This window comes from Equus przewalskii, chromosome 22 (assembly GCF_037783145.1).
Source record: "Equus przewalskii isolate Varuska chromosome 22, EquPr2, whole genome shotgun sequence".
Taxonomy (NCBI): Eukaryota; Metazoa; Chordata; class Mammalia; order Perissodactyla; family Equidae; genus Equus; species Equus przewalskii.
Genome location: NC_091852.1, coordinates 40,643,073 through 40,670,203, shown reverse-complemented (window position 1 = coordinate 40,670,203; position 27,131 = coordinate 40,643,073). Strand labels below are relative to the sequence as shown.

At 40.2% G+C, this 27,131-nt stretch overlaps 1 protein-coding gene across 29 annotated transcripts in view; it reads left to right on the top strand.

The window, feature by feature from the left end:
* ELAVL2 (ELAV like RNA binding protein 2) overlaps positions 1-27,131 on the top strand; it is a 155,821-nt gene that overhangs the window by 94,025 nt on the left and 34,665 nt on the right. For all 29 annotated transcript variants that reach the window (XM_070589672.1, XM_070589666.1, XM_070589660.1 and 26 more), the window contains one exon: positions 22,507-22,610. In XM_070589672.1, coding sequence (XP_070445773.1) covers positions 22,507-22,610 — 104 coding nt within the window. The remainder of the gene's footprint in view (positions 1-22,506; positions 22,611-27,131) is intronic.

Here is a 27,131-nt window from a genome sequence, read left to right as displayed (position 1 = left end):
CTCCCCTGCTAGGGAGATGATCCTAATGAGTATTAGTTTTAGAGGTTTTTGCCTAGAAAGAACATGTTACACTGGAGTTCGCATCCCAACCTAGCCACTTACTTGTGTTGTAACCTTACACAGGCTGATTCTTTAAGTTCAGTTTCTTCTTTCAAGTGCCTAGCATGCAGGGTACTCTCTCCTTCCTGTCCCCTTCCTACCACTTAATACTCATTCAGTTACATGAAGGTTGCAGACTTACTTTCTTGGGTAAGCTGATTCTTGAAAAAAATCTCCAAATGGTTGTCTTAGAATTCTTATAGTTTCTCATGATATAGGAAGAACGTGAAGCTGATTTTCTATCCTTTGCTTTTTTTAGGTGATTTGATCAACATAATTGATTTTTTAGGGATGGGACAAAGCAGGAAGAGGAAATGTACAAGGCAGGACTTGGGAACCCCAAAAGATGATTAATGATATTACACCAACCTCTATGAACTAGACTACTGGAGTGTGGAGTTATTGCTCTTTGTGGTATTGTGTGAGTGTTATTCGGAATGAATTAGCTTGACTTAAAATATGAAGGTCTCCTCATCCAAGCTTTCCCAGTGGACTGTTATTGGCCTGGAAGGTCAGCAAGTTGTTAAATTGAGCCGTGATGTATTGGTTAGATAGAAACTGAAGCTTGTTTTCACTTTCATTGACATCTTCTTCTTTAAGATTAATACCCCTTTAATATAAATTGTAAATACCATTACTAAAAATTCTGATTTCATAAAATAAGATTTTCAAGTAGAGAAATAGAGATCTGTGTGTTTGAATATTCAGAAGCCCAGTATTCCTGTAGTGTTAGCACATCAGAGGATTTAGGAAAAAGTTGCTATCCCTTTGTTTTCTTTCTGTTGAAATATTCATTGCAAACATTTAAAGCATTGCTTTATTCAGTCATCACAGACTTTACAGATTTCAGTTTCAGTTTGTGTAAGGGGGGTGGCGATTCCGTGAGGGCATGGTTAACTTAGCAGATGCAATTTTACATCTTGTTTTCCTTTTTTTGTTAAATCCTTATGCATATTGTGAATTAGAGTTTATTTTTAGCTCTTAATGAGTTCTTTTCTCATCATTGTACTTTTGGTTGGAACTCTGTTTTGTACATAATGCTTTGATTTTGAAGGGGGAGCGTATATGCCTCACAAGTCCTGGAATCCACCGCCAGACCCACCCCTCCAGCTCAACTAAAATTTGCATTTTTGCATTTGAGGTGATAGATCTTCTTCCTTATTACCTTGTAGAGTAGAAGTGATGGTGCCCTTGACTCTTCACAACTTGTTTTTTGACCTTGGGCTTTATCCTGAGAAAGTCAGATTCTCCTTCTAAAGTAAGATTTAAAGGAGGCGTAGCCGCGTAAACAGTTAAACCAGGATAATTTCCTTGTATTCGAGGTCACTGGAGCCTGAAGGAACAATTTTATTTCCTCACATTTTGATGCTTTAAATCTAGTCTAAAGGAGTCACTGGGTCATTAACAGAGTGTGGCCTTCAAGGAACTGCCTTCTGAATCCTCTTTCCTGACTCGGATCCTTGCTGGTCTCTGAGAGCTTTTTTCATACCGCTAAAATGAATTATCGTTTTCTCTTAGTCCATTTTCAAATGTATCTAAATAGGCTGGTTATGGTGTGTCAAATCAATTGACATCTCTCCTCGTATAAGATAAAGGATCTCTCCTAAATGATTTCTGAAGTCTTATCGTGCTCTAACATTCTGTGACTTTTCTCTTAAGTTGGATCTTCTTAAACATAGGGCCAAGGGATTCTGCCATGTATGCTGCAGAGAGCATGGTGCCTTCTCAAGCAGAGTGATTTGGGACTTAATATTTTGACCTCAAAATACTAAACGGCGTTTGTTTTTAGATCTTTATATTCTTAGTCTTTTGGGGCCCTTATTTCAGGGGTGAATCTCTTCATTCATGTTATACAGTCATGCATCACTTAACGATGGGGATACCTTCTGAGAAATGCGTCCTTGGGCGATTTTGTCATTGTGTGAACATCGTAGAGTGCACTTACACAAACCTAGATGGTATAGCCTGCTACACACCTAAGCTATATGGTACTAATCTTATGGGATCACCGTTGTATATGTGGTCTGTTGTTGACCAAAACGGCATTATGTGACGCATGACTGTAATAGGAATAAAATGCAGAATTGGCAATACTGATTTGTTACTGAGTTATATCAATACATTTCTTTTTGTAAGTGCTGGAAACCAGAAGCCTTTGCAAAACGGCATGATAACATTTGATGTCTTATACCCCCCATTTCCATATTCTGGAACATTAAAAACAGGACCTAATGTGCTATTTAAAAGCAGAATGTGGAATCTTCTGGGCTTAGCTTTCTTGCTCTTATTTAAGATATTAGTTCTCTGAGTGTTTATAGAAAACAACATATGTGGATATAGCCATCAGTGTAAGGAGGGCATCTAATATTCTTTCCTGGCTTCTAGAGCTGGCCAATGGACTTTGTAAGTGTCCCACCACTTTTTTCTAAGGGGAAGATTTGCAAATGGACTTACGTTAGTTTAGTGCATACAGTTCTTAGGTAGTTTTGGATAGGTGGAAGCAGGCTCCAAAGAGGGAGGAGTGAGGCTTAGCTGCTTCTCGAGACCAAATCCTGCCACCTGCACAGATGGTTAGCAAGCACAGCCAAAGTGGTTGATACAACTGCTCTGTGAGCTTGATGAAGTCCCAGTTCTCTGTTCTTTTTTAGGTGCTTTGAACACACCTTATATGAAATGTTCACTTGAGGCTGACAGCATTTCAGAGGTGGGGACCTGTGCCCTCTGCATCCTGCAAAAAGAAATCCTTCCAAACAAAGACTGGACCCAGGGCCATTTCGTATTTAGAGTTTCTCTCCATAAGGGTACAGATTATAAGTCACCTTGGAGTCTTGTGTCCTGTTTATACAAGGGTGGGTGGTATCTCTAAACTAATTTAGCTCATCTACATGTCTTGAATACCTTTAATTTTACCAATGAGACTCCATTTCTAATACTCATTATACTAATTAACAAATGACTAGCTTAAGGAGCAAAACCCCATTTTGACATTCACTATGCTGATTATCAGAGAATTGGTGGTTGATTTAGTTGTAGATAGTAGGTAGGCTTGTACTAGTCCGTTTTAGAGTTTGGCTCTTACTTGTATTATACTAGTTAACTATTCCTGGACTGCGCACTCATGATGGTGTGTTAGATGACCACACCGGGAATTAAAGCTTAAACTGCTGGTGCACACAGAACATCACACTGATTCATACCAAAAAAAAAAAAAAATTTTATTGTGGTAAAATATACATAACGTAAAATTTAGTGTTTTAACCATTTTAAGTGTACAGCTCAGTGGCATTAGCTACATTTATACTGTTGTGCAACTATCACCACTATCCATTTCTAGAATCGTCTCATTATCCCAGACAGAAACTCTCTACCCATTAAACAGAAACTCCCCACCCCATCTTCCCCAGCTCCTGGTGACCACCATTCTACTTTCTGTCTCTGTGAATTTGCCTATTTTAGGTACCTCCTATAAGTAAAAAGTGAAATCATACAATATTGGTCATACCAAAGTATTTTAAAAGTAAATTATGGCAATTGTTCAGGAGATACTGGGTTTCTTTCTTGGACTGTAGACTCTTCTGTGTATTTTATTTCCCTTCATTTCAACATGGCTTTAGGAATCAACCCCTCCCCTTTAAACTTAGTTCTTGCCATTTTCCCCATAAAGGGAAAATCCAATTAAAATAGTGAATTAGTGCAGCATTTCATGAGATCGCTGACTACTTGCAGGGACTCCATCTTGCCCCATTACAGTTCTTTCTGCCTGGTTCAGGCTTGTTTTATTCTTTTGCAAGTTACTGCCAATCTCCATCACTCAGCATGATGGCAGGCCACCTGGAGGACAAGGCAGTAGCGTGCAGATGGAGTTTGAAAGGACAACCCAAGCCATTTTGCCCCCCAGCAGTCTTCTCTGCCTTCACACTTTTCTACTTTCTCTTTTCTCAGAGAGTCACAGCATCCAGGGAAGGATGTCCTTGTGGGGTCCTGAGCAATATCCCCAGACATCTTTCTCTTCACCTCGCTTCATCTTCTCTTCCACTGAGAACCTGATGGAAATCTTGGCAGAAAGCCATTCCTCAATAGGATTAGCCAAAGAGGGAAAAGTAGAAATTCTCTTCAATAGTTTTAGCTTTTCCTTCCATTTTACCCGCTTCCCGAATACTCTTCCACCCCGCCCCCCCCCCAAAAAAAAACCCACCAAAAGAGCAATTAACTAACCACCCAAACGAACAAAAACCCTGCAGGACAGATCCATTCCTTTTTTAGACCACAGGATCAGTTTTTGTAGTAAAGGAAGACTTAAGCATCTCCTGGAAGCAACTTGGGAGACAGATGCTGGTACAGGTTGAACTTGAGGCAGGTGGACTGTGGCCTCTTTCTGCCTTTGCGTTACTTCGGATTCTGTGTTACTGAGTGGAGCAATCTTCCTTTTAAATTTTAGGTCTCATATCTTGGCCTCCTGCCTTCTCTGTTGGCATCAGCCAAATGCCTGCTGGCTGTAGGAACATCATTCCACACTTAGTGACTGCATTTATTTTCAAATGTTGACTATTGACAACTGAAGAGCGATTCCATGAGCTGGGACTTAGCAGAAAGCCTCCCCCAGGTCAAGTGAGTTTAAAATAATGAAAAAGATAATACTTCTTATGGGTTAAGGTCTTAATTCATGCTCCATAAGGTGTTTTCTTCTCCTCACTGCTGACTTTGCACCTGTCTTTATGGGGAGCTTCCGAAGGCCCCTTATTGGGATAAGGAAGATCTCCCTCTGGAGCTGTAAGGTCTTGTCTGGTAGCAGTGGTAAAGGTGACTCAAGCTTAACCACTTGTTTGGCAGCCTTTGTCCAAGAATCCTGGGCATGCTGGAGAACGTCAGCCAGTATTGGGTGCTTGTTTTCAGAATGATGACTATCTGTTGAAGAGATCCTGAGTCATGAGATACTGATAATGTAACTTCTTACATTAAGAATGGTGACTCCTTATTGTTAAGGTGACATAGATGTGGAGGGAACTGGTCATACTTTGGAGGGAGGATGCAGAATGTCCTAAACTGGTGACTTTGTTTTGTTTTTGAGCTAGGATTTAGAAGCAGTGCTTGATATATGCAAGGATGGTCTGGCCCACTAACGATTTGTTGGTTAATTCATTTGATGGTTAATCTTTGATGCAGTCTTTTATTTGAACAAAATAGGAGTGGTATTTCTTTTCAGTTTGGAGATTTGTAAGGCCCTTCATGGATCCAAGAGAAAATTCTCACCCTTTCATTTTGTTAAGACCGTTCCAAATTAGGGAATTTTCTTTCCTGGTGTATAGCTAGTAGGAGAGAAATTCCAGAAGCCAGTGGGGCAGGTGCTCTCTGTTCCTGCCTTAGTATAGGCAAGGGCCAAGATGGGACCCAAGTAAAGTCAATTACACATTTTCTCCCAGGACCCAGACGCTTAAGGAAGTGATGAAGGATGAGATGGGGATGCTGACGTATATCTCATCAGACCTTGTCTGCTCTGGCTCTGAGATGGTGGTGGTTCTTCCTGTTTCTTGGCCCATTGGAGCCTGGTTCCCAGCCCCTGTTGATTCTGAAAACCTTTTGTGTCTCTTCCAATACATTCCCTTCTGCTAGTTAGCTAGAGTCAGTTTGTGATACTTACAGTGTAGAACTCCATTGAAAGAATTTTTGTGTAATTCACATTTCTATCTCTTTATCTCAGAGTTTTCTTTTCAACATAGTTGCTGATATTACTTTAACCCATAAGAGAGTAACTTTTGTAATTGTTCAGAAGTCTCTGTTTTGGACTTGCCATCTTTCCATACAGGGCTGTCACAGAAGGTTCAGGTTCCAGGCATCATCTTCTGGATACCTTTGGAAATTGACACTGGCGTCACCAACATCTTGCTTAGAACAGAGTTTTTCCAGTAGGATGTTATTTTGAATCAAAATGGGAGATTGAGCCCTTTTCTGGTTCAGGATGTAGGTATTTTCAGTTAGTTGGATACCTTTCACACCTAGATCATTCTAACCTGAACTTTTAGTCCTTTGAAGAATCTTGTGTGCTCAGCTAGAGTCTCTAAAGCATCTAGGATGCTGTAATCCAGAGTCATCAGTTACTCAGCTCTGTTACTGCTTAATAGGGACAAAAGGTGTTGTGATTTTTATTTGTTTGTTTGGAACAGCTTTTACCTCTCCTGATGCAGTCTGAGGGCTGTTGTTTGTTTAAGGCGTATCTTCTACTTCTGACAAAACGGTTACCCCTTTTGTAGAGTACTCTTCAATGCCAGTCGCCCTCCACGCTTGGCATCCTGACTATTTCTCCATTGTCTCTAGGGTCACAATTTCTCTTCCCTCAACCTAGTTATATTTGTCATGGCTGTAATGGATGAATTGCCCAAGCAGACTGCTTACTTGCCCCGAGACATTTAATTTTGAGGAAAACAAAAGCTGTTGGTAAAGGAGTTTGTCTTGTAGGGGAGGAGGACATTTCCTCTCCCCAAATGGGGGTTCGTCTGGCTGGAGAATGAATTAAATTCACATGAGACAGAATAGCAAGAGAAAATTAAACAAAGCTTTATGAGGAACCATGGCCCGGGGCCTTTCTTCCCGAAGGAAGAAAGGGCACCGAAGAAGTGGGGTGCACATAGTGGTTATATACCCCCAAACAGGGTGTTTCACGTGATTGAAATGTCCCTCCCACAATAGTCACAAGATTGCCCTGTCGGCACAGTGCTTGATGGACACAGCAGGTAATGGTCTGCTATCTCGGTGGGCGTAGCAGGAGGCAAGTCTATGTCTGGAGCTGGGCGGTCACAGGTGAGCGCAGCAGCAATCAGTTCCTAGCCTAAGGAAAGATGCTTAATCCTTAAGGAATGCCAACATTGGGAGGGGGAGGGAAGTCAGTTACAGGAGGTTACCAGACTAGCACAATAAAATGCAGATTTTAAGTCCTTGCCTTTGGTATTGATTAAGAGTTTTTAGAGAGAAGGTCATCGCCTTTCTTCTTCCTGGTACAGAGAGGGAGGCACCTTTTACAGATAGAGATTTGCCTTACAAATGTAAATGTGTCCTAATGAAGGGCAAGTTCCATTCCTCCTTCCCTGTCCCAGTTTATCAAAAGCAATCAGCCTCAAATAATCCTGATGCCAAAGAGACCTATCTTGGGGTGGCCATTTCCAGGTCCCCACAGTCTCTGTTTTCTGAGGTGTGTTGTATGTGTGTGTATTTTATAAATAAAGTCACTTGTCTCTTTCAAATAGCTGACTCATGTTTGACTCCCATTGTCAGTGTTAGGGAAGACCAAAGTTCTGATAGAATTATGCAAAAATAGTAGAAGCAATGAAGATGTTGATACTCCCTCCCAAGAACCATCTTGTGACTTCTCCCCCATTTCATTATGTCTCATGATCGCGTGTGACCAAGAACACCCTGAAGAATAGCTCAGATGACCAGCAGTGTTGACATTCTTGGTCATCACTCATCAGGTCTTTCTGGGCGTTTCATCGCTGCCTTTGAGTCTTCAGAGCTCAGTAATATTCGTGACTCCTGTTGCGTACAGCAGCTGATGAGAGCCATAAACCTTGTAGAAAAACAGGCTTGCCTGTGAATCACCTTCGTTCATTCCCTCTTCCTACTTAGTCACCGTTTAATTAAAACCCTTTGGTGTCCAGCCATGTGGGGACACAGATATGCTTAAAGGCATTAAATTTCTGTGTCTCATGGAGTCAGTGGTATATATCGTCAACAATCAATTTTTTTTGGACAATCTTCAGTTTTGTTTGAAAAAATCAAATTCTAGTTTTATCTTTATTTACAGTATTTTTATTTCTAACTAGTTACTGATGCAGAATCATAGCTGTTAATTGTTTGAAAAAATATCCAGTCAATTTTATGTTCTTACCTTGCGACCTATTAAGATATTTATGTAAGCTTAAAGGATATCTGTTCAGGTAGCTTTAAGTAAAAACATGATGTGGGGCTTGGGGGGAGGATGGCCTGGCCAGGAGATTATCAGGTTTTAGGAAGTGATACAGAAAATCTTTGAATAACGCTTTAATTAGGCTGTAGATTCTGCATTCAGAAACAAAATTAGAGGGAGAATTAATCATCTAACGTCGCTCCTGGTCACTTGATTTCAGTTTGCTTAGAAATTTTGCTTCGCTTTTTTTTATCTTGGATGAAAATGACGGAATAAAAATGAAGGAACAAGTTAGCTTTGTAAAGAATAATGGAATCAAGGGTCTTGGGGCAGCAATCGACATTGGGAGGGAATTATGTCTTATAGTAAGATTATTTAAACTTTGACTAGAGATAATCATTTGATAAAATTTGATGACTAATTTAGTTATCAGTGCGATTAACCGTTACTTTTTTGTTTCTGGATAGTCAATCAGAAGTCTCAAGAATTGTTAGGAAAGAAGAAATTCTAGGTTAATTTCCATGTTTTAAGAGTGGAAGCACTAAAATTAAGATGGCCAAGTGGCATGGAATAGTTAATTGAATTTTTAAATTATATGTTTAACATAATCTTTCGTATTCTGGATGCTTAAGAAAAATAATTTACTCCTCTCCCTTTATTCAAAACAGTGCCATTTAGTGCCAGTCAGTCTTTATCTGAATCTTACCAAATCTCAGAGTATCTGATGTTTTTATACATAAGCAAGTCACAACTGTAAATAGAAGATAAAGCTTCTTAAACACAGTACGAGTTCTACTTCCTTTAGTTTTAGATGTAATTTTTTTAGGGAGGAGCGGAGGATTAAGAACCCAAATACAGCATAGAAGGCTTTTGAATTAAGGAGAATGCGTTTCAGTGTATATATGTGTTTTCTTGCTAGGAAGAATTCTTGCTTGAGGAAAATAGGACTGGTAATCTAGGTATAAATGGAATACCTTAGTAGTGTTGGTGTTTACTAGGAGGACTAGAATGAGCGCTGACTTCATAGGTTGTATTGTATCTGGGAGTAGAGCTTGACTAGTAAGTGATCTGGCAGCATGAGTAAGATTTTTCAAGTTTCTCCCAAAATAAAGGAGATTACATTGTATTGTATAACTATTTAGTCCCCTGTTCCTTTGTAAAAATAGCAAGAAAGAAATTGTCAGCGACAAAATAGGAAAACTCCTTGACACTAAAGGCTGTTGAAGATTGGAATGAGCTGAAAGACTAGTGTTTAGTGAAATCTTCATTTGAGTGGTGTCTTTGTAATTGAATACCCAGCGTTTTGTATAGCATTCTACAGCGTAGGAAGCTCTTTAACATGCTTGATTGTAATGCACAGGTCTGAATTTATTTGTGAAGCTTTCCCAGCAAGGGCAAGGTAGATGGTGGAATTACAGGGGCGAGCATTAGAGGGTGTCTTTAGTCCGGCTTTTTTCCCAGATGAGGGATAATTTATCAGATCTAGGTCTCAGGGTCAATAAGGCTAGTTAGCAGGAAGCCTAAACTCTTAGCCCCTTTTCTTTTGGGGACACTGTGGCAAAAAGATGGATTCTTCTGAATGAGATAGCTTTCGTCACCTGACTTTGCTCTAATCTTGAAATGAGTTTGCAGAGTAATGAGTAATGAGTTTGCCATGTAATGTGGCCCAATAGCCTGGAAGCTCTGTCTATAGAAGTTACTTCCCACATCAGACAGTCCTTAATATTATTTAATTTGCTGCCACAAAAACAGCATCTTCCCCAGGAGTGAGCCCCAGATACGCCAATAAGCAAGTAATCCACTAAGTTCGGTAATAGCAGGTGAAAGAAAGAATCATTTTAAAACTTCCTGAGATGAGTTAAAGTTGAGGTGCTCTTCTTGAATAAAATTCTTTTTACCTCCACCCTGCTATAGATTCACGAGTACGTGAGACAAGAAATAGTAATAAGATAAAAGGATTGTCTTCGTGTTTAGGTTTTTGCTGTTTCATGGGAAAAATGTATCTAGGGTTAGCAGTAATGATTAGATGTACTGAGTTGTGGAATCTATGATTTGAATATTTCATTTTTAATATACTTTAGTCAGTGGTAAAAGCTAAGCCTGAATGTGATGGTGCATTGGCTGTGATGCTGATGTGGACAGGGCCATGTCACTTTTGTGTGCTAAGAAGTCATTGTCTAGGCAAAATCTTTTAAGCATTTGTTTCTTAATCAGACTGTTTATGTGAATTTTAAATTTGAAGGATTACGATAGCTAATCTATTCAACTTTTAAACCAGGTCATTTTGTAAGAAATGCTTATGTGTGATACGAATGTGGCAATCACAGGAGGTCGACCATTGTGTATTTCTCTTTAGAAGCCATCTGTAAATTGGTGGGCACAATACCCTGTGGCCTGAGAGTGGTTTGCTGTAACATAGCTGTCCCTTAGCAAAAACAAAATGGATATTAATTGCTGTCAGGATACCTTTTTGACTTAATTTGTGGCCATGGTTCCCATCCAACCTGCCGCCTTTAAACCATGACCATGTACTGCTCGCCTTCTTCTGTAGATTGTGTTCCATTGGATTCTTTCCCGTTCCTGCTTCAGAGAGTGCTTTCTTGAGGCCCGTGAGGCTGTGTCTGCAGTATTTCAATACGTTTCCTTCACAGTCAGCATTTATACCGTAAAGTGCCGAAACACAATTGGTCTGTTTGGGGATCTCTCCTGAGTATAAAAATCACTGCCTTTGTGTGACTATTTTAAATTGGGGAGGAAAAAAAACATGTTCCTCATATATCCTCTGGAAAATGTAACTACTTTTATTTATTAAATATAAACTAAACAAAATGTCCTGTACAAAGAGAAGGAAAATCACATGTTATTTATACCTAAATCTTTGTGTCAACTGGGGACAATGGATGTCCTTTGGAATTTTACTTCCTTTGTGTTTGCTAAAAATATCACTAATTTAATTATGGTCGGTCTTTTTGAAATAAAATGAACTAAAGTGGAGAGTTGTCCCCAGGTGGAAGCTTTCTTATGTATATGGAGGATGTTTTATCAGTGATACAGATAAGAAGGTGAAATGATATGTGTTTTTACTTTATTTGAAACTTTTTTTCTGATGATGTTGAAAGAAGTCTCAAAATTATAGCCTTCCCTGGGGCATCATCTTGGGTTTTGCTTTTTGGTGGCTGGGGCTATCCATACTAGTTAGATACCTAGTGATGAATATTTAAGAGGCTCTTGGGTTGGTGCTCTGTATTAATCTCTGAGTGTTAACTTTAGGTTCAAGACGTTCCTTGTCTCGGTACTCCTATGAAGGTGGGAAGTTAGCATGCCGTGGAAGTTCGGATTTTCCTGGGGCATGAGGGATTGCCTTGACTCTAATCCTGGCCCTTATTCTGGAAGGCCCACTCAAGGAATGGAGTACTTGGTCTGAAAGTTCAATTCTGGGGAAAAGGGACTTGGATTGAGTTAATGTTGGGGCAGATAAAATCCCCTTTCTTCCCTTCTTGTGTTCCTATGGCTGGACTAATAAGAAAACAGACACAAGACCAGATTAACAGGAGAAAAATCCAATTCAGTATGTACGTACTGGAGATCATAAAGGAATGATGCTCAGACAGTGACCAAAGCAGACAGTATGTATATCTTTTACACAAAGGAACAATAAATTTGTGAAGAATTGACAGGACAAAGAACTTACATTTGAGGTATGTATTAGGAATTTAAGCAGAGTTTAGATTTTAGATAGTAAATTAGCAAGGTTCATTTCTGCAGTCTTCTCAGCCCAAATCCCCCAGCCCTGGGGCTGAGGATGCAGGGAGAGCCCCTTTCTCATGGGAGATGGATTTCCTGCTTTCGGGGGAATGGAGATAGGAGGGTCAGAATGCCCTTTTTGCTTCCAATGTAACTTTAATTCAAAATAGTCAGTATGCCATTGTGGGATATTTTGGGGTGGGCTGCCCTGGGCCCCAACATTAATCGTGCTCATTCTAAGCTAAGGGTGCATTTGGCAGAGGCTTAGAGGACGGTAGCATGAGCAGGAGGTTTTGCGGAATAGGAGAATAAGGATAGAAGATTTGGGCTGGGGTTTGTCCAGATGAGAGCTTACCCATTTAGGACTGGGGCAGTTTGTAGGGACTTGTGAAAGAGATTTTTATCCTCTAATTTTCATCTGTTAGAGATCCTGGGGACTTGCTTGAAAGGTATTTGGCTCAGGTCCCCTTTCTGGGCTGTCACGACTTCTTCCTCAGTGGACTCCTTGATCCTAGATCTGCATCCCTCAGTGATTGTTCAAGTCTCCCAGAGGTGACCTCCCTAGGTTTCTCTCGTGTCTGTTGTCATTGTCCCTCCCTCTTGGTGCATCCTGACCTTCACGGGGGCGCCCCTGTTCTCAGGGTCTCTTCCTTTCCTACACACACCTCTGTTGTTCAGCGTGCTTTGGTCTGACCATCTCCTTTCCTCCGCTTGATAGATGAGCTCTTCTCCATGTGCCTGGTTCCTTCATTTCTCTGTCAAACTCTTAAATTTCATCTCCTGTGTTTCAACCAACTAAATACTTCTCTTTTGTCGAGTTCGTCCTGATAAAGCCTGAACCCCCAGTGACTAATGGTGGCTGTTCATGCTCGTTAGGCATCTGCATCTGCCCTCTTCACTGCCACGCTTTGCATTTCTGAGCTAAGATCTCAGAGGGCAGAGACCATGTGGGATTGATCCCCCCTGCTTTTCTTCAGCGAGGAAACCACACTACGTGTGCAAAAGCATTTGAATGCAATCTGCTGACGAGAGAAGTGTCTTGTGTGGGAGACGATTTTGGCAGTAGCAGACATGTTTGGCTTTAGCCATAAGAATTGCTTTCTGAGTCTCTGGAAAAGGAGTATGCAAATCAAGTCCTGTTTTAAATGAATGTTTTTATAATGTGGATATCTCTATCTGTTTTGTAATGATGGATTTGTTTTGAGGGCTTAAGTGGTTTGTGTACCTGCAGGATGTGTTCCTTTTCTTTTGGGTTTTTTTTTCCTTTATACGTAGTGTCTTGATGGATTAAGAAAGGATTGTGAAGTTCCAGTCAATCGATGACATGAAAAGAACAAGAAGAAAAAAAAGCAGATGTATTTGGAGATTGAGTATTCTGGTTGAAAAGTTGTGAACTTTGCGTGCACGGGACCCTGCCTCAAAATAATTCCCAAACATGGCCAAAAGCAATGAAGTGTATGCCGGAAAGACCAGGTTTGGAGAGGTCACTCCTGGCTTTGAAACCTACCTGCCATTTACCAGCTAGCTGTGTGCCTTTGAGAGAGTTGATTAGCATCTCTGGACCTTCAAATTTATATCTGTAAAATGGGTACAGATGTATCTACACAGAGCTTTGTTGTGAGAATTAAATATGAATATGTGGAATGTAAGGCTCATCACTTGCTTGATAGCAGTTTATAATTAGGCAGTGGTGCTATTTGCTTCCAGAAGGCTAGATAGAAGCAATTTGGGGGCAGTGGGAACACACTTTTCCCACACACTTTCCGAGCTTTTCACATTGGAAGGTTTTGGCTGGTGAACCTTTAACTTTTGGGTGAGGGAGAGATCTTTTTTTAAAAACCATTATGTGTTCAAGAAGGAAGTTTATCGTCTCTAACAAGAATTTTTTACCACGTGGACCTCGTGGGGTTTGTATAGTCTCACGAATGTTTCCCGTTCTTCTGGACAAAACAGACAGCTCTCCATAGTGGTTTGCAAGACTCTTTGACACAGTTCCAGAAAGGGCACTCAACTAATTATAGTTCTTAGGGCCTTTAAATTTTTTTCTTGCAATCTCTGAATAAAAAATGATCCTTTACAAAGAGAGAAACACATTAAGAAGCTGCCCTGCTCTTCGATGGACTGCTTACTGATTTGCACGCCCATGTGAGTGAGCGTGTGTGTGTAGATTGACACCAGCTGGTATTGCAAGCAACAGCAGATGCCCTTTTTACTGTGGTGGTTGTCATCTGGTTTCTCTCTTTACCACAATAAAATTTTGAGGAATACAGTTCCTTTGCCTTCATCTCACTTGCTATTTACTTGAACAACTTTGTTGCCTTTTAAGTGAGCACAAGGTAAAGCAGATAAGGCAAGCCCCTTTGTGTGTGTTTATGTGTGTGTGTCTGTGGGGAAATCTGTATAAAGTTAATTATAATTAACAAAGAAATGAGAATATTGCAGCAAACTCAGATCTTTCACTGGAAGTACATTTTGCCATAGCTCAGAGTATGTTACTGTCCTCACTTTGAGCTGTAGGGTCTGACTTTCTGGCCAACTGACAGTTTTTTGGCTTTTGCTCTTATCACGGGGGCAGCTCCAGTGTTTGAAGGTGGAACTGCTGATTTTTCATTTAGAGCAACTACCTCAATCAATCAGTGATGAGAACTGGCGTTTGTTTTAACTGTGGTGTGGTGATGCTCCAATGCCTCACTCACTTTCTCTCAAGTTAGGGAATCTGCTCCAAGTTAAAGTCTTATCGTAAGATGTGTTTACTAGAGGAATTGGTTTGTTTTCCCGCTTTAGATAAAGGTCCGTTTTCCTAATCATGCTGGTCTTGGATGTAAGACATCTTAGTCCCCATATGCAGTACTCTAGAATTTAGAGGATTTAATATGCTGTTGCTGTACTCCATAGCCTAGGACTGACTTGTGTGGGAGTTCTTAATGTCTGAAATTGTGATGTATTGAGAACCCATAGTTTCGCCAACTTAAGCAAGGTCGTGCTGCATTGCCAGCAGATTCATAATTACTGGGACTGAAACTATAGGAAAATAGAGCTTTGCCAGTTGCATAATCAGAGGACGGAAATGGCTATTAAAATTAACTTGAGAGGAAAATACCCTGGTGCTGAGGACATTAACTGCTCCCTCTAGAATGAGGCTGCTTAGGTAATATTTACTAAATGATCACTATTTACAACTTTGATTTCAGCAGAAAAGTTACGATTTAAACTCTTCTATATTATCTCAATATATCTGTGAAATCCTGCAAACCCTTTAAAAATATTGGGGCATTTCAGTCTTGGGCCAGCTTTATTAGCATTTGGGTGGAAGATGAGTCTTCGAGTGAACCATCTGTTTTCTGTATTATGTGAGCGTCTGGATTGAATTCTCCATCCTTGTGATAATTCCTGGTACTGTCCTTTGGGAAGCTGGTAAAAATGCTCCCAGCTTTCAGGGAGGCTGGCTTGGTCTGGAGTAATAGGATCTCACCAGTCCTCTGGCTCACAATTTGATATTACTCATTAGAGGGCGGCGAGGAGGACCTGTTTAATTTGACCTCAGTTAGCTGAGTGTTTAAATGGAAGGACCTACTGCATATGGCATGCTGCATCTGAGGAGACTCAGGCTAAATCAGGAATTAAAATTTGCCGAGAAACGTGACTAGAGAAGATTGCATTCCTCTGTCCTTGTAAGATTCTCTCAAACATTTCCCTTATGTGTGGTGCCCACATGGTTTTGTTACATATGGGATCTGAGATATTAAGAAGGCTCCTTTGTAAAGTCTGGTGCATGTTGTTTTGGTGCCAGAGTTGCAGTGCACAGCCTGTCTGAACAGACACACACAACGAGTGCCCAGGAACAGAAAGTCCATCTGAAGAAATACAACATGTTTGCAACTTTGTTGTGTGTTTGGGGAAGGAGGAAAGAAGGCTGCTACATTGAGGCAAAGGGGTGGATCTGTCTGTAAAAACAAAAATTGTTCCCCCTTTCGTGTGAAAACTTGTCTTCCTAAATCAGATTCTTTACTCTTTTGTTAAGGGACACAGTTTTATATAGGGGCCGTGTTTGGAGACAGTGAATTTTTTCAATTTGTTTTTTTCTCCCAAGTGTTACGTTATTAGACCTCAGGTTGAAAATAGTCTTGCTTGTCAGAGAGGGCCATAGTGACCTGTTTCTGCTAACTAAGGGATTTTAAGAAAGATTTCATGCTGCTTTTGTCCTTTTTTATTTCGTAAAACATTACTACTGCTCTAAATGAAATAATAGATACACATCAATCAGCAGAGTCACCTTTTATTGTTGATTCAACTACCAGGTTTTTACAGAATTCACTCTGCATTTTATTTGACTTGTACGTGAATAGTCTCGGCAGACTTAATTATATTAGTGAAAAAGCACTTTCAACAAAATTATATGCTGACATCCCATAATTCATACTTACAGATTTGTGAAACAGATTTATGTAAATCTATCAAATTACTCTAGATGACATTATTTTTTAAAATTGAGATTTCATTTAAATGGTATTTATAGGAAATTTTCATAGGAAAAATTTTACACCAACTGTGTAAAAAAATATATCTCACATCACTGTCTTATAAAGACAGAATACTGTGACGTTTGAGCATCTTGTCTTTGTTCTGTAATCCATCTGGTGCAGTGAGGGGACATGGAGAGCGTGTTTGTAAGGTCATCTCTCTCCTAAACCAAGGCTCCTGGAAGGCAGACGGCTGTTTCTTCGTTCGTTGTTTGTTCATTAGCTTGTTCGTTCATTCATTCATCCTTTCAATGAGCATGTTAATAATCTGTGCTGGGGTCTTCTGTCTCAGGAACTGTGCTCAGCTTACCCTTGCTCAATAGTCTAAAGAGGGGGGACAGCATCCAAATTGACTCAACACCCAGATGTACTAAAAAGGATATAATGTAAGGGCTCTGGAAAGACTAGGGAGGAGCACTGAACAGCGTGCTTTGGGCATGGGACGAATTCTGCCAGGAAATGGTCTCAGAGAGAGTCCCAAAGGGTATATGGATGGGAGTTGGGCAGTTGGGAATGTATTCCAGGCACATGGAACTTAACTCGATGTGCATTTTAGGATCTAAGAGTAGGAGTAGCAGAAGTAAGCAAGAAGCTGATGATGACCTTGGAAACCAGAGCATGATCAAATCTGTCTTTTTAGGAAGACTATCCCAACAACAGTATGGTGGAGGATGACTGGTTTTGGAGTTAATAGAAGTCTAGGCAAGGAGTGATGGGTTAGGATTATTGTAGAGTAATCCAAGTTAAATAATATAGGAGGACCAGTGCTAATGCGGAGGGAGTGGGGACGAGGAGCAGATTTAGCTGGTAGAACTGGCAGCATGTGATCCGTGTGGTAGGACGCACCCTGAAATAAGGCCACTTGCAAAGCTTTACTAGACTGTGAGCTGCGTCCTTCAAGTCTTGGATCAGATGTTACGTTCAGGATGAGGCCCACTCCGACCCCTCACCCCCCGCTATCATCTCTCTACTTTTGTCTCCTTAGCCCTTATTCTAATACAGTGTCAAACTTGGTTTTTTGTCTCTTTTTACCAGGATGTAAATTTTATGAAGAGGAACCTTTTGTGTCTTTGCTGTATCCTCAAGGACTAGCAAAAAGTAGACTGTCTATCATTGTTGAACAAATGAATGCTAAATATGGTGAGAACTATGTAGGATGACTTTTTTTTAACCTGGAATTTTATTTTCCACAATTCCATGTGGAGAGGGATCTCACTTAATATGGGTTGGATAAAATTAATGTACCAGGTTTATAATCAAGAATTATGGCAGTCTGTTGCCTTTACCTTTAAACTTGAGGGGGTAATTTGATATCCTGAACATTGGTAGTAATTTGAAAAGGAAAAGACTAAATAAAGTGACCTTTGAATTAAATGGGTCCAGAAGATTGTGTATTTTTAATTAAAATATGCAATTAAATTTTTAATTAAAGTGTGCTGTTAAAAGCAGTGTAGGTGGCAAGGGAATGGCCGCTGCTTTGAATTACGCACAGTTTGGGATGAATTGGAGTTTACTGTGTTTCCCACCAGCAGTTGGTCTCCAAACGGATTCTCTTCCTGCTCTGACCCCATCCAGCTGTCAGTGGGCCTTGGTCCCATTCAGAGGCCTGTGGAGTGTTTCAGCTCAGTGCTGTCCATGGCTTGACCTTGGTTCTGAGCAGCTTGTTTATAACTTTCTCCTTATGCCAGGAGCAGTTTCCAAGTGATTTTTCTATCTCTTGTGAAGAAGGGGTCCCTTTCTGTAGCATATATATTAGATTAAAAAGGAAGATGAAAACAAAAGGCATTCAGATACATGGTCTGCAGAGTACCTGTGCTGACATGCGGTATTGACCTGGAGTTTTCAGTACCTGCATGAAGGTCTTAGGCTGTGTAACTGTTCAGATAGCTTCCTCCATAGGAAGTTCTAGACTCGCTGCCATGGCTGTTAGGACCAAGGCTTAGATGAATGGTTCTAAAGTCCCTAAGAGCATGAGACCATGGGTAGCTTGTTAGGAGAGCTGGGAACAAGTGATGTTGACCTTATTCTTGATAACCTTATTCAGTTACCAGAGGAATATTTTGGCTTCTAAAGACAGGGTTTATTTGTCTTGATGGCTTTTTTTGGAAAAGCCTTTGCTATGTCATTTTGTTTAGAATTTTCTTTTAATCATGTTGGTTTCTGTAATGGTTATACTTGGAATGTAAATGTAGAAGTTGATAAACTTTTTAAAGACGTGATTCTTGGTTTTGGGATTGTCAGTATGTACAATTCAGAATGATTTGACACATAGACTTGGAAGATATGGATAAATGATGCTTGGTTTCCAAGCCTTCCCTCGTGCTTTATGACTGTTACTGGCTGATGAATACAAAAGTGGGAAAAACTGAATCCAGGCTAAGTATTTTTTCTTCATGTTTGACTTGCTACTACTTTTATTTTTTTAAAAAATCTGCACTTGCTTGTATTAACTTGAAATAGGCACTATATAAATAAGATGAAATTTACATTGTCATAGGACTGAATAACAACATAGAAATTTATATATAGTGAAACTGATATTTGCACAAGAAGTACAGGAATTTGAGACAGTGGACAGATGTCTCAAAACAATTTTTTTTTGGTAGAACCCTGTTAGAAAGTGCCTGGTTATATTATACTTCAGGTATATTGAAGATGGTCTGAGTTCAGATATAAACTAGCTGTGCTGGAGTGGACAAGAGCTTAGCGTTTGACAGTCCTGGACTCAAGTCCTGACCACTGCTTCCTACCTGTTTTTTTTTTTTATTTGAGGAAGCCAATTGACCTTGTCCAGCTTCAGATAGCATTTCTTTCTTCCAGGAGAAGAATATGAGTATGTCACATGCTAAATGTGAGGCTAAATTTAAACAGTAAAACACCACACAGCTGAAAGGTGAGAACGGGGAGAGACTTGCCTGTCGTGGTGTCATCTGTGATGCCTTTATATATAAGCATCCAGTAAATGTTTGCTGACTTGACTAACTCACTTTAAAATGAAAATCTGTGAAGTTCCCAACTTGCCTGTGGTTCCAGTGCCAGCATGTTAATGCGTCTACTACAGTGGATTTGGGGATACAGCCGTTTCGCAGCAAATATCTTCTTTCATATTATTTTGCTTAGGATACTAGTAAAATTTTGTTTACATCAAACACATTCTAATTGATGGGTTGTGCTCTTCTAATAATGTGACTAAGCAAATGAGAGACTTTGTTCGTGGAGGAGAGGTCATTTGGGGATAAATATTGGCTGAGTGTACTCAACTTACAGGTAGTAGAAATTTGGCTGACTCATTATTTTAGCTAGCCATGATTCCTTGAGGGGTTCAGGTCAAGGACCCATTCAATGGATGGGCCGTCTGATGGGGATGTTGAAGATAAGATTTTTGGTTAAATATATAACACTGCTATGCTTCTCATTCAGTCATTTAGCAAGCTTTTGAGTGCTTACAGTGTGCTAGGAGTAAGAGTTCAGAGGCCAGAGCAGGAGACAGCTCAGCAGACACAGACTTTTCACTTCCCTCAGTGACCCAACTCCAGTGGGCTTTGCTGTGCCCAAGAGCACCCTCAACAGGCCAATAAACTGTTTCTCTGAAGTGATGGATAACATGAAAATTTTAGAAGAAATATCCACTTATATCTTAAAAATGCATCTGTAAAAAGGCAGTCCTCCCTGCAGTGTGTCTTCACATGCCTGGACCGTCAGCACTTGGCCCTGTTCTCAGGGCTCCCAGAAGCCTGATTTGTAGCCCCGGCTTCTCTCTCACCATTAAAACTGTGAGTCTCAACCTTGGCTGCATGTTAGAGTCGCGAGGGTTTTAATCACCCACTACCAGTGCTTTGTAATAGACCACAAAATGAAAGTCTTTGGGAGGGGGGCTCAGGCATCTTTTTTTTAAGCTTTGTAGATGATTCCAGTGTGCAAGCAAGGTTGAGAAAGCACTTTGATTAGAAGCTGCTAAAATGCAGGTGTGAGGGTAGTGCCAGGCAACGGGAGAAATGGACTCCTAATGCTGGTACAATTGGTAATTTGACTTATTTTGTTATAGAATAGCAATGTGACAAAACTACACAACGTTCGGCTTGCCTTTCTTTTCCCCATTGTATTTGTAGCATCTTCCTGATTTAATTTTAAATGGATACACGTAAACTCCATATGGTAGATATATGTTATCTTGTTACTTTTCCTCACTTTATCTTTTAACTAGAATGATCTACTTCCATCAGTAGTGAAAGATCTCATCACTGCCTCTGTAATTTTGTAGGGTAGAAATCATTCTCATTTTAGAAATGAGGAAGTTGCGAGTCAGAGAGGTTAAGTAGCTTCTTTGAAGTCACACAGCTGGTGAAGCACTGAGCCACAATTAGAGCTCCTGTGAGGCTGTCTCCAAAGCCTGTATTCTTTCTGTCATGAACTACTTCCCTGAGCAGATTTTGTTGTGTCCACCCATTTGCATCCTGCTCAGTGACAGCAGAAGTGCAGCACATTTCATAAGAGGCACTATGCATGCAATAGACTCATGATAAATGTTTGTCAAAGTAGTGAAAAGCCGACTACTTATAATGCCATGGTTTCATGTGTGGTTTTTTAAAAACAGAACTCTGAGTAAAACAAAATCTCTGATTAGTGTGAGAAAAATAAAGTACTGCATTAGTTTGAGCCCTCCCCTCACCCCCTTTTTTGAAACAGGAAAAAATACAATTTGATAAGAGGGCGTAAGTTAGCAATGATTATCCTAAATTCTTTTATTTTTAATTGAGGCGTAGTTGACATATTGTCGTTTCAAGTGTACAACACCCGAATTCTGATAGTGGTCCCCAAGATACAATCGCAAGTTTTCATGGTTATTAGGTACTGTATTTAGCATGATCTTTTTTTTTTTTTAATAGTTACAGGGAACCACGTCAGAGTGTCTGTTCTAAATGCCAGCATTCATAACCACTTGGACCTAGGGTGTTCCATCAAGAAAAAGAAATTGATGTGAAACAGTATTTAATAAAAAGCATTTAGACCTGTACTGGGCATCGTCCAGGAAGGCCTCAATTAGTTTGCTTTGACTTCTAGTAGATTGAACCTTTCTTATGTCCATTTTTGTCACCTTTCTATAGTGTTTCTCCCCTTTTCAAATGGAGAAACTTTCCCTTAGTTGAAAAATTGAGACCTTAAGGATTGGCTTTACACTCATGCTTCGTTTAACAGGGGTGCGTCCTGAGGAATGCATAGTTAGGCAATTTTGTCATGGTGGGAACATCATGGAGTGTGCTTACACAAACCTAGATGGTAGATAGCCTACTACACACCTTGGCTATATGGTACTGCTCTTCTGGGACCACCTTCGTACATGTGGTCCCTCCTTGACTGAGACGTCGTTTTGGGTCTCATGACTGTCCTGATGTGTGCATTCTATTGATTCCAACCCCTTGATACCTCCCATCTTTTGAGAGTTGGGACATCATTGAGTCAGGGGTGAGAGGGCTCAGATGACAGGGAAAAACAACAAAAGACTTATTTTCAAGCAACTCTTATTCCCCCAAATTTTCTGTTTTGTTATTTTTGTTTGTGCTCTCTTTTCTTCCTTTCCCACATGTTCTCCTTGGCTTGGACGTCCTCGTTGTAAATCTTTCTGTTCATATTTCCCTATATTCCTTATCTAGGTCATCCAACTCCTTATAGAAAATTGGATTCAGTTTGTGTGAAAAAACCCTCCTGTAAAGTAAATGTACATATACATATATGAGCATGCACACACGATTCTTCACCTTTTAAACTCTGAGATAATTGTACTTGGTAAAGGCTGTAAATTTGTCAGGGTACAGTGTACGGGGCACTGACAGATTCTTGATTGATGCTTACCACCTTCCCGTCTTATGGGTCAGGAAACTGAAGCTGAAAAAGTTGTGCCCGTGACGCCCCCTCAGCAGCTCGGCACAGACTTGCACCCACAGTTTCTGAAGCTGCATGTTGCCTTGCTGCTGGGTGCCCGGCTCAGCGAGGACACTTTGGGAATTTGTGTGTTTTTAAATGGCACAGCTTGCTGTGTTCTAACTGATGTTTAAACTTGCAAATGTAGTAGACAGAAGACGGAAAAAAGACCACGTGTATATTTCTAGAAGAATTAATGTAGACTTCTTTTTACTATTGAGAAAATATGCTGGTGTTAATGACAAGACCATATGCCAGAATGAAAGTGCATCTCTGTCATCGGTGGTGTAGAACTAATGTCTGCCTTTTCCCCTTCCCTTTCCTTAGGGCAGAGCTTGGGATATGGCTTTGTGAACTACATCGACCCCAAGGATGCAGAGAAGGCTATCAACACCCTGAATGGATTGAGACTTCAAACCAAAACAATAAAAGTATGTTTACAATTTTTTTTTATATTTACTTGCAAAACACAGGTTAAGAAACATAAAGGTCTGTTATAGTTCTTTCCTTTATTCATTTTGTGCCCATATAGGTGCTTTCCTGGGAGGCACAGTGGGATTTTTTTGTGTTTGTTGCATTCTGGGGGAAACCTGATTCACGAGTGCTATATGTTATCACTCGTGTATTAACAAAGGACAGAGTGGCAACTTTCTTGAAAAGAAGTGCTTTTTAAAGTCTACTGAATTAAATCTTCTTCCTTTATAGAGAATTGCTTGCCTTATGATTTGAGGAAACCTTAGACCGTTTCTTTTGGCACAGAGCTTGGCACACTTGCTCTGGAAAGGGCCAGGTGATAAATATGTTCGGCTTTGTGAGCCGTAGTCTGTGTCCAACTTCTCAACTGTGCCGTTGTAGCTTGAAGCTGCCATAGCCACTACATGAACTAAAAGATAGGGCTGTGAGCGTATAAAACTTGATTTATGGACACTGAAACTTGAATTTTTGTGTGTTACAAAGTAGTCTTTTAATTTTTTCCCAATCATTTGAAAATGTGAAGACCATTCTTAGCTCAGGGGTCATACAAAAACAGGTGGCAGCTGGATTTGTAAGGGCTGGGGCTGTGGTTTGACTGTGTCTTAACAGATTCAGCTTGCTTTGAGGAGACTGACTAAAAGAGCTTACATGCCACGCAGGTTATTTTTCCTGTTACGTTTTCCTTCTCAAGACAAACGGTAAATAATTTTGTGGATGTTTTTCCACTTTTGTGAAATTTTGCAATTCTGATGTAGATTCTCTCTGGAGAAGAAGTTAATCCAATTTGCGGTATAGATTTCTTTTCCTTTAGAAAATAAAAGGGATGTTGCCACTGGCAAACTTAGTAAACGTGCCATCAATTTTCCCTCTCCTGCCCAGCGCAGACATTGCCGATCAATCATGGCAATCTTTCTCACTGAGCCTAGATGTGGCTTCCAAATATTTTTCAAAATAGTGTTCCAGACAACTTCTATCAATTGACTCAAGTTGGAACCTATTTTCCACCCTTGATTTAAGAAGTCATCTCAGACTATAGCCTGAAGTGGTGAGGGGAAGTTAGTCAAGGCTGACTGTGGCATCCATCTTGCTTAGAGACTTGTCTAGAAGATTTCTGCTCATTTTTTCAGGTATCTGGAAATGCACTGTCATCTTTGTGCTTAAAAGTTGCATCTCTCAGAATTGTCAGTTAAGGTAATTTGTTAGCCCTGGGTAGTTTTGACATCTCATTCTTTATATTTATTGGCCCATAGGACAAAGACCTCCCATCTCTATCTCATTTAAGAGAAACAGTATGCGGTTGATCCCCAAACATACTTGGGTGTAAGATGTCCAGGAATTCTACATGTATATTGATCAAGAAAATGTCCTATGAAAAGATTCACCCTTCAGTCAGAAGATGAACTGGTTATTATATTATCGAAATTTGAGGGGGAAAAATTAGATTTCTAATACATTTAAGATCACAGAGACTTAAGTTTGTTTTGACATTGGTTTTTCAATCTGGATTGCTTTTTCTAATTGTCCATACTTTCTGATGGTGTCACAGGGATTAACCTTTTACTAGCACTATTAAGTAATAACCAAGTGCTTTTAAAAAGAGAACATCCAATATCCAGTTACCTTCAGATTGTTTTGTGTGCACTCTATCCTAATGCAGATTTTTGGGAGCCTCCCCAGCTTAAATTGATTTCGAGGATTGCTCCTAATTTGTCTTAATTTTGAGGTCCTAAGTGGTGGTTAAGAAGAAAATGGAATAGATGGTTGGGATGGCTCATTCCATGACGTGCCACACCCTTTTTTCCACAAATTCCAGAAATAACCACCCTTATTTCATTCTAGTGAGTCAGTTCTTTTGCTAAAAGTCAGTTATTTTGCAGTAAGGTCCGCAAGAAGGTAGAAATGCAAAGGTGACAGGTCACCACAGAGGAAATGTCCGTGGCCTGCACTGAGACCATTGGTGACAGCTGCTTCCTCACTGTCCATCACCCAGCCTTCTCTTCAGGGCCCAGCTGCTCAGGCAGAATACGTGGAAGAAAGGACAGTGATGCCTTGTGGCTTTTACACTGTGACATCTGCTACTTCTCTTCTGATTTTCTGAAATGGGGTGGGGGTGCTGGGTTAGCAGCCGGCTACTTCTTTCCCCGCCCCCATTTGGTTCCTGCACAAATATCAGATAACAGCTGGTATCCTCAACTTGGCCCACATTTCTTTGAGGCAAAGCAAACCATTTTCCAAAACTACATAGCACCATTTTTGTCTGGTTTTTTTTCTTCTTATTTTCAGTTAGACATGTTTGTGTTCTTATACAGCATCTTGAGCTGGGTTTTTCTAGTGTTCGTTGCTTTAAGTACCTTTTGGAAGCTTCATTTAAGCTTTCCTATTCCCTATTCTATAAATTAGTCTCTTTCTCCCTTCCTCCAGTCCATCTTGGTGTCGGGCTAATCTTACAAAAACACCACCTTCCTCATGTTACTTTGCACTCACAATTCTCTTGTATTTCCCTACTGTTTTTACCATGTAATTTGGCTTCACTCTGGAATTACCCAGTGTTATTACTGTTCTCCATGGTAGTCAGACTGGCTCTTCACTTGCAAGCTGATTGTTTTCCCAGCCTCGGTGCGTATGCTCATGTAGCTCCCCCTCATTTTAGTTTAATGGTGGCCGGCCCATCTTTTAGAGCCCATCCGAAGTCCTTCCTTCAGCTGCTGCCTTGCTGGGCTGTTCCAACTCAAGCTGGGTTCCCCCTTCTTTGAAATATGTTCTTATTATCCATGAGGAACCACAGAAGTTTGGGGATTGAAGGGCCTCGTATATAATTTAGACTTAAGCACTATGCTCTGCCCCCAATAAAAGAATCGAGACCTCTGTGGTCATATGGTTTAACTAAGATCGGGCAATTGAGGACAGAGCTGTGACTCAACTCCTTGTCTTTTGATACCAACACCAAAACTCTTACCATGACACCATGCTTTCCTTTAGAAAGGTACAGTAGATTAATTAATATATGCATTATATATAAGTATACTAGTGTTTGTGTACTCCTCGACTTCAGGTTTCTGTTACGTCTTCTAATCCACCTAGCGTTTATATGTTTGTTAGAATTCCTAGTTATTGGGATATTGAAACAGTGAATCAAGTACTGTGAGAGGTGGTTTATTTAGCAGTTTCTCCTGGGGCTTCCTAATAGTATTAGCCCAGTAGGGTTTTGTTCAATAGATGGATGGTATGTTGAATAAGTGACAAATATTCAGTGTTTCTGCAGTGAGTGAAGCAGAGTCCCTCAGGCTGTACGAAATCCTAAGGCAGTTATTCCCAAACCTGGTTGCGTCAGAACCACAAGGAGAGTGAGTTAGAAATACAGATTTGGGGACCCGCTTCAGACCTACTAGATCAGTGTCCAGGGATGAGATGCAGAAATCTGTTTTTTAATGTGCTTATGCAGGTAGTTTTTGTTAGCAAATCGAAGATCTAGCACTTAGGAATTACCAAAATGTGCCTTTTTTGAATAGGCCGATTTGCTGAATATTTGGTATTTTTGCCTGCGAAGTTCAGTTTGTTACCAGCTTTTACGTTGATAATCCTCTTGTAGGTAATTCTCTTAACTGGAATATTAACCATGATTTTTCTTGAGCATGCTGAGTGATAGTTTAGCACTCAGAATAAAAAGTAGTTCATACAGTCTTTACTTAAAAGCATGCTTAGGAATTAGAACAACTTATTATGTTCACCTTATGCTAGAAAGATATTTATTTTAAGTAGTAGCATTCATAGATTAAAGTTGCAAAGTAGTTATTCTCTCCTAAGGATCACTTTTTTCCCTGGTTGGGTTCATGTCCCAGGAGCTTACGTTGCTGGTGATGTCACACCCTCCCTGAACTGCGCTGGAGGCAATATGATGGTAAAGCCTGTCCATGTTGTCTCTGATACTGAGATGGTAAATAGCGTGTGACCATTTCAAGATGTTTTTAACTTCTGACATTAGAGAGAGTAGTGAAAAGGTAGTATATATGCCCAATTCAGGTGTCCAGGTGGAAAAAAATCTTCTCATGGCAGTGTCAAAATTGTATGCCAGGGGCTCTCATCAAGAGCCCTCTGGTCCCCATGGGAACCCGTCATTTTGTGGTTGTGATTACTGTGTTCAGGCTTCATGTTCTTACTCCCTCATTTTGTTTTTAGGGGGTCTCAAGTATTGATAAAATCTGAACAGTGTATGAAACACTTACGGCTTCAAGGCAATACCTTTTTTCTCCTCCTACGGGAAAATGTATTTTTGCCTAGGTTAATGGTGTCAGACTTAAATTCATGATTAGCAGAGTAAAATCATTCATTTCCGAAAATGCTTGAAGACTTTTCCCCCCATCAAGTGGTATGAATAGATTATTATCACATACGCAGTGAAATGGATGTCTTCCAGCATCTCTGCCAGCTTCTCCCCCTTCTACTATGGGCCTAGGAAATTTTATTATTCCCAAAATTGG